This window comes from Trichophyton benhamiae (genome assembly GCF_000151125.1).
Source record: "Trichophyton benhamiae CBS 112371 chromosome Unknown contig01304.0, whole genome shotgun sequence".
In the NCBI taxonomy this organism is placed as follows: Eukaryota; Fungi; Ascomycota; class Eurotiomycetes; order Onygenales; family Arthrodermataceae; genus Trichophyton; species Trichophyton benhamiae.
The window spans coordinates 1-10,733 of NW_003315062.1; the positions used below are offsets into that span (position 1 = coordinate 1).

At 48.3% G+C, this 10,733-nt stretch overlaps 6 protein-coding genes across 6 annotated transcripts; 4 read left to right on the forward strand and 2 right to left on the reverse strand.

Moving 5' to 3' along the window:
• Nucleotides 1-81: 81 nt before the first annotated feature.
• ARB_03918 (uncharacterized protein) lies at nt 82-1,526 on the reverse strand (the record flags this gene model as incomplete). Its single annotated transcript, XM_003009823.1, has 2 exons — nt 82-1,037; nt 1,103-1,526. The coding sequence occupies 2 exons, from the start codon at nt 1,524-1,526 to the stop codon at nt 82-84; spliced, it is 1,380 nt and encodes a 459-aa protein (XP_003009869.1).
• A 408-nt stretch (nt 1,527-1,934) lies between these two features.
• On the forward strand, nt 1,935-3,161 carry ARB_03919 (uncharacterized protein; the record flags this gene model as incomplete). Its single annotated transcript, XM_003009824.1, has 1 exon — nt 1,935-3,161. One exon carries the CDS (start codon nt 1,935-1,937, stop codon nt 3,159-3,161), a length of 1,227 nt encoding a protein of 408 aa, XP_003009870.1.
• A 186-nt stretch (nt 3,162-3,347) lies between these two features.
• ARB_03920 (cytochrome P450 monooxygenase, putative) lies at nt 3,348-4,106 on the forward strand (the record flags this gene model as incomplete). The annotated part of the gene is made up of 1 exon (XM_003009825.1): nt 3,348-4,106. One exon carries the CDS (start codon nt 3,348-3,350, stop codon nt 4,104-4,106), a length of 759 nt encoding a protein of 252 aa, XP_003009871.1.
• Nucleotides 4,107-5,776: 1,670 nt separating this feature from the next.
• ARB_03921 (MFS drug efflux transporter, putative) lies at nt 5,777-7,501 on the forward strand (the record flags this gene model as incomplete). Its single annotated transcript, XM_003009826.1, has 2 exons — nt 5,777-7,196; nt 7,266-7,501. 2 exons carry the CDS (start codon nt 5,777-5,779, stop codon nt 7,499-7,501), a joined length of 1,656 nt encoding a protein of 551 aa, XP_003009872.1.
• A 1,422-nt stretch (nt 7,502-8,923) lies between these two features.
• Nucleotides 8,924-9,862, forward strand: ARB_03922 (AflR-like C6 zinc cluster transcription factor, putative; the record flags this gene model as incomplete). Its single annotated transcript, XM_003009827.1, has 1 exon — nt 8,924-9,862. The coding sequence occupies one exon, from the start codon at nt 8,924-8,926 to the stop codon at nt 9,860-9,862; it is 939 nt and encodes a 312-aa protein (XP_003009873.1).
• Nucleotides 9,863-10,058: 196 nt separating this feature from the next.
• Nucleotides 10,059-10,634, reverse strand: ARB_03923 (uncharacterized protein; the record flags this gene model as incomplete). The annotated part of the gene is made up of 1 exon (XM_003009828.1): nt 10,059-10,634. The coding sequence occupies one exon, from the start codon at nt 10,632-10,634 to the stop codon at nt 10,059-10,061; it is 576 nt and encodes a 191-aa protein (XP_003009874.1).
• Nucleotides 10,635-10,733: the final 99 nt, after the last annotated feature.

Here is a 10,733-nt window from a genome sequence, read left to right on the forward strand (position 1 = left end):
CCAAGATATGTAGCTTAGTCAGCTTGCAGCCGTATATTCGGCGCTGTAAGCTCCCGCAAAGTCAATTACAAAATGGTCAACCTATGACACAAGTTTCTCAACGAATTGATCAATAGCAAACTCAGCAAAGTATTTCCCCATGCCCTTATGTGGAAGAAAGAAGACCCAATCACCCGTGCGTACAGGTAGCATTGTATTAAGAGACTTTGTAAACTCCCAATACTCTGGATAAGCTCCTCCTAACTCCCAGTCAACAAGTCCGGTCACTCGAATGGACTGATCTCGGTCCTTGCTGACCATTATATTTCGTGGATGCAAGTCCCCGTGTGTCATGACGATTCGGTGATCACTGCGTAGCATAGAATGTACAAACTTAATATAGGGCCCCATTGTGGGTGGGTGGTTTCCTGATACGAGGAACTCGTTAAACTGAGCTTCGTTCTCAATCTGTTGTGGGCTTGTCCGCTTCCACATTCTACAGTCGATGCAGTAAGGTGGATTTCCACTACCAAGAAAATGAGAAGGTAGAGGAAGCATCCTAAGTTTCTCTAGGATAACATCTAACTGATCTTGGATAGAGATTTTTTCTTCCGTAGACAGGGATGACCAGAGTTTATCCAAGGATGAGCCTTCAATAAAAGTCATGAACATGTAGGTCGTTTTGCCGATAGAAATTGCTCCGAGGGGCCGAGGGGCTGGAATATCGTTCGTGAGACTCTGAATATAGGCTGTAATATCGGCGTCGGTTAGAAGTAAATTATGCCCAAGCTTGACAACGGTCCGTTCATCAAGTTGTATGACTGCCCGTGAAAAATGGCCCCAAAGCACCTTTCCATTTCGCAAAGCGCGCGACAGAGCGAAACGAACCGAGACTTTGTCATCATCGCTGCTGCTGGATAAGCAATCCCGCTCACAACCATATTTCTGCAAAAGTGTATGGACTTCAGGTGCAAGGGGCCGAAGGACGACTGGAATTTCAGTTGGGACTTCGAAAGCATCCTGAATTTGACGTGTATTTGGAGTGTTGCTGCCTCGACCTATACAGTCATTATAATTAGCACTAATCTTTCCTACATATGAAAATAATTAGGTTCTCACGTACAGGTTTGGCTCTTCCTACTACGTTCCTCTTCCAGCCTACGACGGTCTGATGGGTACTTTCGACCCCATCTTATAAAGAATTTGCTGAGATCGACTGCTCGATTCCACTTTAACTTGGCATGTAGATCAGCCGTTGAAGACTCATTCAGTGTGATGAACCCTGAAAGAGCATCTCCATCAACCTCGCAATCCCCTTTTCGTGCATCGTCATCCAGCTCCGGAGAACAGAGACACGTATCGGATGAGGCTGGAGGAGATTGGTTTCTTCCGAAAAAGTAAATAACGGGTAAGGCGAGGACGACTGCGGTGCTGACGCCGAGAAAGAAGCTTAGGTAGTTAACTGCCTGGTCTAATGAAATTGCTCGACATGCTTCAGAAGCTGCCTTTTGGTTTGGTGGTAGGCACGGTTTGAGAAGAACATTCATTATATTCATTACTCATGCGACAAAGTGACACGGACGGGCCTTAACGTTCCAAGGTGAGGTTGGGAACGCTTAGTCACCCCACCAAAGCTCGTGTAAGAAGAGCTTGATGACCAGGAAGATCGTGGGACGCGTATATATTCGTAACTATAGGGGTGGACAAGCCGGGAGCGAGCCGAGCTACCTTGGTACCTAAAAGGCTCGTCAGGTGACGGGGTCACGTGTCACACATTCTGCAGGTGCTACTTCCGCTCCTGAACCTCACTTTCTCTACCCTCCTTCCCAGGTTCCCGACTCCATCTTCTCCCACTTGAACTTCCGGGTTACCATTGGGTAATAAAGCAGCCTCGCTCGCGCGTACTCTCACTCTCACTCTCTATCTCTATCTCTCTACACGTGTGTGTTAGCAAAATGGATGAACACTGTCCAGGATACGGCTTCGACGACGAAGAAAGAGTTCGTTTGATCGCCAAGATGCGTGAGCTTCTCCAGACAGTGAGTACTTCTTCTGCCCTCTGGGCATGTCTTTGGCTCTCAGACCTCCACCGGTTGGAACGACTAGTTGCAGATGCCTCTTCTCCCTCAAATAGAACCCTGGACGCCCTTAGTATCATGTCGTTTGACTCCATCACCAAGCAATGGCTGCAACTTCCTGGTAGTGGGATTGAAACCTCATCCAAAAAGCCAAGCCCTGCGACAAAACCAGGGTCGCTCGGTCGCGAAGCAGCAATGAATCGGATTGCCCTTACTGCCTCAAGCACTGGTGCTGCGGCTGACGAGCCTGCCGTCCAAGCGCCACAAACACCACCTCGAGCAGCGAAGCGTCCACGATTGCAAAGCAGATCGCCATCTCCATTAGGGTCCGGTTCCACCGCCTCTCGTTCACAGTCTGCTGCTCGCGATTGCAGGGAGAGAGATGGCGACCGCTGTACTATCACGAAAGCCTACCATCCGATAGACGTCGCGCACATCTATCCCTATTCCATGCGCAATACCACGGAACGGGGTCCCGGCCACAATTTCTGGAACCTCCTGTCCTATTTCTGGACGGACGAACATGTCAACTCGTGGTATGAATCTGTGTTTCCAAGAGGAACAGAGGTCGTGGAAAATCTTCTCTGCCTCGCGCCCCAGATGCATAGATACCATGGAAGCTCACTCTTTGCACTAAAACCTATCCATATCTCCGATGATAAGAAGCGTTTATTAGCCAAGTTTTACTGGCTTACAAGCCACCAAAAGTCAGATTCCGTCGATATATCTACAGTCCCAACCCTGCCATCCAACCTCACTGGCCGAGGCGACATGCATAAGGCATGGAATATTGTTACGGAAAAGAAGATCATCTCAGGGGATGAGATTGTCTTCGAGACAAGTGATCCAGAGAACTTACCCTTGCCCGACTGGAATCTCCTGGATATGCAGTGGACTTTACAGCGTGTTGCAGCACTAACCGGCGCCGCCGATATGCTTCTGGATGACTCTGAAGACGATGACAGCGACGATGGTGGCATCGAATGGGATGAAGGGCCCACCGTTTATAGCCAGGAGGTATGGGAGGAGGATCGTGCGGGTCTTCGTAACGCTCTTTTTAACCCCCCTCCCATTCCTCAGACCAAAATAATGGGACATTCGTGACTTCTTTCGCTTGTTATTCGTCGCCCTTAATATTCCTATCCAATGTATCTCACATAAAAGACACCGAAGAGCGACCATTGCTTTTAATAAGTACAAACATCAAAAGTATTTATTTTCCTTACTACTGTTATTATCATTGCGTTAACCACCAAGACCAGGCGTCCCTGAACAATCGCCGACGGGAAAATGGTCAGCCAAACATTTTTCCTGCTCGGCCGAAGGGAAGATACAACTCGAAAAGTTGAGATGAATGGCCCTGATTCCCTGAATGCTATACTGCCTGGCATCGCAGCTGTCTATGGTATACTTCGCCCGGAAGGTATTATTTTAAGCAACCCCAAACTAAACTCCTCTATGCTTCCTCGGGCTGATCCCATCACAGAAATTCGTTTTCATAACGAGCACGAACAGCTGGACAGTATCGAGGAGTTGATCCAGTGCAACGATGCCGTGGGAATCAGTATCAATGGCCATCCAGTCAGGGAGCCGCAGCAGCCACCTGTAATCTCAGAATTTGGCAATCATTTCGAGATTTACCCTGACCACATAGGGAACCACCAGAGACTCTTCAACAAATATGGCTCTGTAATTCGCACTGACAACTTTGGCCGGGTTACCTATCTCGCCAATGACCCAGACATCACTGCTATCGCTTTCCGGGAGGGCGAGTACTTCACTAAAGCTCCGTCGACATTGAACCATCCACTATATAGAATTCGTGACCAGACAGCACTATTCTTATGCGATACAGATGCTCCGGCATGGAAAGATGCCCACAGATACATTCCACCGAGCATGACGCCTCGCGCGGTGCGGCACTACACGCCACTGCTGCAGCGATCTGTCGAGGCGTCATTCCGGGTGCTGGATATCTTTGACAAGCATGGTGAGGCATTCAATGTCTACCAGTTTACAGCCAAGCTGGCGTCTCAGATCATCTGTTAGCTGGTACTAGGCATGGACATGCACCATTTCGACGCCATAGATAGTCCTATACACCGCATCATTATGCTGCTGCAGGAGTATCTCACCCTTAACCAACGTGTGCAAACTAAGGGAGCATGGTACTCGTATCTTCCGTTCGGTATGTCGGTGAGATAGAAGTAACTAGTACTTAGTATCAGTTAGGTATTCAAGCTGACTACTAGCGGTTGTAACTTAGGTGACCCGGTCGCGCTCAAACAGACTCGCAGGGAGCTCTATGAACTAATAGAGCAGGCAATATTAACTTGCCAGCAAGACGAAGCTATAGGGGACCTCCCTATTCAAACAGCGGCTCTGCATGCATCGTGTCTGGTCGATTACCTAGCGCGTGCAACTGACGAGCAGAGCGCAAAACCCCGTCATGAATATCTCCTCAGCAACACACTCGCGCTCGTCGGGGCAGGTTTTGTTACTAGTTCCGCATTCCTCTCATGGCTCATATATGCGATGATGACCTACCCGGGCCAGCAAGATCGTCTGCTACAGGAGCTAGTTGACCACGGCGCCGCTCCAGATAAGCGCTGGATGTACGACGAGATCCAGCGCTTAACCTACCTCGATGCGTTCGTCAAGGAGACACAGCGCCTGCATAGCCCATCATTCCAGCCGGGGCGTAATGCCAGGCGAGATGTCATCCTACCTGGCGGCTGGATCCTCTCGCGAGGTGCCATCCTTATACCGAGCATGCCGCACCTGCATCGACACATCGAACACTGGGACAACCCTGAGCGCTTCGACACCGGCAGGTGGGCAACAGATGCTGTCAAGGGCCGGCACGGGCGCGTTTACGTGCCTTTTGCAGCGGGTGCGAGTGGTTGTGTTGGGTTCAACGTTGCGTTGCCGGAAGTGAAGGTTACGTTGACTGAGCTGGTATCGCTACGAGTTTTCTGCCGCCAGCGACGAGGCGATCGAGTACGACCCAGACTTCATCGTGATTCGCCCGATGAACTTCTACGCATGAGGCATACGGCGGTCGACTTGGCCACCGCGATCATAGCCTTGATAGTTATTTCAGTGCCGAGCCAACCCCTGGCCCATATGTGAACAGCTTTTGTCGATTGGCCAGCTCGAACCAATTAACTCGTTAACTGGTTAGTGTTAAAAGCGTATTTGGCATCTCGATGACGACGATATCTAGATTACTAGAATATCTTGCATCTCATTTTTATCGAGAGAACTATTATTCGCAGATTTAAATAGCCTATGATTCGTTATCCTTTTGGTACGTTAGTTATAATTAAGGTTTTTCTACAGGTTAGTTATATGATATTAATAATAACTACATGTTTGTCATCTCGGCTGGTTTTTTTCCGTAAGCCTGAAGAGATATCGGGAGCTTTTCGGCAAGTTATGAGTGAGTGCTTTGACTAAGGGGGTTACAATCTGATTTCTGAGATGGCTGCGGCCTCAACAGCCAGAGCTGAACCGCTGAATAACTGGGCAAGTTGCAGCGACTTCTACGCTCATTTGTAATAGCTGTCCGTGTATATTGTACGTGGCCATGATGTTAATTATATATATCAGTGTCTATAGTTAGCCCAAATAGGTCATCATGTTCTATCTTACTTCATACCTCCATCCCTTTCTCTTCCTTCCCGATAGCTGATCGGGCTTTGCTTCTCTCACTGAAGATGGTTCTCAAACCGGATACGACCACCTCAAAGGGCCTCGACGATACTGAAAAAGGTGCATGCAGTTGTTCGGATACTCACCAAGCAGACGAGCGTAGTAGTCCACGAGATATCCACGGCACATTATGGCTGATTGTGGTCCTCGGCATCTTTAGCTCAACCTTCCTCTTCGGACTTGATAATACTATCGTCGCCAATATCCAGCCCGCTATCGTCAAGTCATTGAATGGTGTCGAGAAACTGGCCTGGTCAGGCGTGGCCTTCATCATGGCCTCCAGCGCAACGGTGCTTACCTGGCTACAAATCTTCAACCAATTCAATATCAAGTGGATGTACATCTTCTCTATCACTGTGTTCTTGGCTGGCTCTGCTGTCTGCGGAGCTGCCCAGACGATGGATATCCTAATCGGTGGGCGAGTCATCTGTGGTATCGGTGGCGTTGGCCAGTACGTGGGAGTGATGAACTTTCTCCCTCGCCTGACGTCCTTGCAAGAACGGCCAATATACGTCAGCGCCATTGGTCTTACCTGGGGTGCAGGTACAGTGTTGGGTCCAATTATCGGCGGAGCCTTTGCCGATAGCTCAGCGGGATGGAGATGGTCCTTTTATATTAACCTAGTTGTGGGCGGCCTTTGTATGCCCGTCTACTTATTCCTTCTCCCCTCACTTCAGCCACAGCCCGATTCTAAAATTCGGGTCATGGATAAACTGAAGAAATTGGATATCGTTGGATCATTGATCCTTGTAGGAGCATTTGTGGCAGGTGTCATTGGCCTCAACTTCGCTGGAGCCTTATACCCTTGGAATGCACCCGGTATCATCGCTGCACTCGTTTTAGGGGCTGTCGGCTTTATTGTCTTTGGGATACAGCAAAGCTACTGCATCTTCACCACTGAAGAGACGCGTCTCTTCCCTGTGGAGCTGGTATCATGGTGTAAACCAGTACTTAGCCTGATCTTCCTATGCGGTTGCTGTACCAGTGTCTGCGTGACAATCCCAGCATATATTATTCCGCTATACTTCCAATTCACGGCGGGGGATAAATCACTGGAGTCTGGGGTTCGGCTGTTGCCATTTGTCTGCCTTCTTGTGTTTAGCTGTGTTGGAGGCGGAATCCTTGCTTCTCGCGCTGGATACTACCTCCCCTGGTATCTTGCCGGGGGAGCGCTTTGTCTTGTTGGGTCAGCACTGATGTATACAGTAAACCCGGGAACAGCCCCAGGAGCTATATACGGGTTCAGTGCCCTTATCGGCTTAGGCTCTGGTATGTACCTTCAGCTTGGTCATTCCGTAGCCCAGGCCAAGGCGAGCCTCGACAAGATACCTGCTGCCATTGCCTTTACGACAACAGCCCAGCTAAATGGGATGACGATCGCGTTGGTTATTGCTCAATGTGTATTTGTTAATAAAGCTGCGACGGGTAAGTAGTCATCCCAAAAGTCCCCCTGATGAAATGGATAACCTGGCTTACCGGCGTAACCGAATCTAGGAATCGCAAAGGTACTCCCACATGAGTCTCATTCCACTATCATTGATGCTATCACTGGGACTGGTTCAACATTTGTACACGATTTGGACCCTCATACAAAGGCTGCAGTTTTGGCTGCAATTGTATCCGCTATTGATAAAACCTACATCCTGTGTATAGTTGCCGGAGCCGCTACAGTCCTATCAACCTTTGGCATGAAGTGGGAAAGGCTGTTTATCTCTGCGGTGGCTGCTTGAAATCGCGTAGAAAAGACATGGGGTTAGCTAAAGTCCATAAATAAGGCAGGGTTAGGGTGTCGGTGAAAGCATTAGCAAGCGAGAGACGGGGTAATTCAACTTACGGAAGCAGTTTATGAACTTGCCGAAGTCAATATGAGCATAATACGAACCGAAGAGACAGTCTATTACCTCCATTTCTTTTAGTATTTTGCTGTACGAAGGAACGTCACCGCGATATCAGTATAATAGTTATAAAAGGGAACGTCCTCCTTCTTTTCCTGAAAGACTTCCGGTGATCAACACAAAAACGTTGATGATGAAATATTTGCATATATCACCTACTACGGGGTATTGGCATGCCTTGGATATTATCTTCTGGGGACTGCCACACTCCGCCATGGTGCAAAAGCAGAAATGATAGCGGTTAGAAGAACGAATCGCTTCCCGGACGGCACAAAACTCATCCAGCGGTATACACCAATTGCAGCGCTGGATAGGAAGCTCATATCAGCTGTGATATTCTATTATGGGTTGCTGGATGGTACAGATCCGGCGCATGGCCTGCTGCTTGTGGACGTGCATTCAACGATGCAAGCTTACAGCTCTCTGCATAATAGCCCAAAGTCGGGCATCATCCTTATCCGCAGTCTCTTTCCTGTATTGGCGTTGTCGTTTGCTCTTCGTTGGCATCTGCAGCAGTAACCAGCTAGTGTATAGGAATAAAATGTCGCAAACTTCCAACAAGAATGTTAGACGAGATCTGGCATGTACTCCGTATATACCAATCATAATCAAGAGCAATGGACCCGACATGTTGGATGGAACTGCATGGGTTGTGTGTATTGGACCGAGTAGTTAGGGCGTGAAGACACTTGTTATCAGGTGGACCTCAGGCAACCTATCTATTGGCCAAGCAGGGACGGCGTAACTAGTTAGTTATTGTTTATCCGACAGTTACGCTGGCTCCAACAATCTTAACTTTCCTAATGCACAAGCTGTTGGCATCTTAACCACTGCGTTTAAATAAATATAGGGGGATACACATGCTCTAAAGGTTGTTCTTACCACCGCTTATCTATCTAGTTAACTCCTAGCCTTGATCAACGGCTAGCTAATTGCCTAGATATCTGTCGAAAAGAGTATTATCAGAATATCGGGGCTTTTGGGCAGAACCGTTGATCTGCGATGCATTCCTCAAGCCAGCCACCAGAAGCTTCGAGCTGGGGACGGATACGTAAAACATGCGATGCCTGCCAGGAATCCAAAGTCAAGTGCAGCCAGACGAAGCCATCCTGCCACCGCTGCATTCGACATAGCCAACCGTGTATCTACAGCCCCCACCGTCCTACTGGCCGACCGCGCAAGAGGGTCGGCAGGAGAACTGCAGACGCAGAAGGCCCTGTAGCAGAGCAGGATACACAGGAAACTAGGACACTCGGAATGCTTGGTGCCAACAGAGTGCAATTTCTCAACACTCCAGAATTTCTGTCAGCCGGGACAGGGGAAGATACAAATAACCTCAATCATGATATCTTTCCATCATTAGATTCCCTCTTGGATATTTCATTATGCGAAAGGGGACTGGACACATGCGGCATACCCAATGAACCAAATAATAGCTGGCAAGGAAGTCAGCACACTACTTATCCACCAGGCTCATTTCCTGATACCCTAAACGATAAGTTCGCCCTCGATCATGGCGTCTCCTTTCCTCCACTTTCCCCAGGTCTCAGTATTGATGAACCTCCGCAATTAAGTACCCGATCTCCTAGCACTACCAATAGTAATGCAGACCGAGATTGTAGCGGCAGGTGTTACGTGATGCTACTTCAGCAGCTATTATTCTTACATCGGTCGCTACCTGAATTCAGCCGGCCTTCTGTCGATGCTATTCTCTTAGTAGAACGCAATCTATACAGAAATGTCTCCGGCACGCTCCTACAATGCACTACTTGTGGTAGCAACCGCTCAACCCTCCTCCTACTGTCTACTGTCATCGAACGAATTGTCCTAATGTTTAACTGGATCATTGAGAAGAAGACTCTAATGGACTCGAAGAATGCACGCTTGAGTCGGCTGGCATTATGTTCCTGGGCCCAAAACCCATCAGTGCCACCCCCAGCAGACAGCTTCCAAAGAACCTTCTGTCATGTTCCGCTGATGGTGGGAAACGTGGAGATGGATGCAAAGACCAAACATACGTTTATGAAACCTTTGATAATTCTTAGGATAAAGAAACTGGCAGCGATGCTACAAGAGTTAAGCCGAATTACCGCAAGCCGCTCTCAGGACTGTCTTTGCCGCGCAGCAGAACTGATATTGATGGACTGCAAACAACGTTTGGACTATCTTCGAGGCCAGGTTCAGACATGGGAGTGACTTTTACTATTTCGCCCTTAAGTATTTATCCATATAACTATGTATTCTCGCACTTAGAGTTTTTCCTAGTCTAAGCTAGTTAGTTAAATACCTAGTCACACTATAAAGTGGCACTCTAAATAAACAAGCGGTGCGATACTTGGTATGCTATCACCAGTATCCAACAGGCGAGGCAGATGTAAAGTTGAGTATGCTTTTACTCACAAGATACCTTGCCCAAGAGTGATAGAATACTCGAAAGGATACGACCGACTTGCCCATCCCCGCGCCCATAGAAACTGGGTGAACCAGATGTCTTATCAAGCGAACCCATTTCGCGCAACAGATTGCTCAGATTCGTCAACACCCCACAGATAATCTGCCGAGCTAGGAGGCTTTCTTCTTCTCCTTGGAGGGCAAATTTGCCCAGCAACATAGGGCTTTTCGAACACTTCCAGGAGAGGGGAGTGGTATCGTCATCGTTCGAGTATACCGTCATCAATGTCTTGTTATTATCGATACTAGCCGCGACACCGCTCTCGAAGAGGCCGTAGGAGATACATGCAGCGTCGCACAGGGAAAAGATGGTTTCGGATATATAGATAGCAGCAGATACAAGAGCGTGGCTGTGAAGTGGATGTTTGCAAGCCTCGACAAGCTTCCAGTGGTCGTTAAGTGGTTTATTGATAGATGCGAGGATACTGAAGTCGAAGGAACCTTTAGATGGAAGACTAGAGGCAAGAGAACTTGCCGAATTTTCACAACCACAGATGCTTGTAGATGGGCTCGACATGTTCGGTATTGTCTGCTGGATGCCGATAACTACAGAGTTGTCCTTGGCAAACAATTGCAGTATGTAAATATAATATGGTACGATTAAGACTTGTGAATA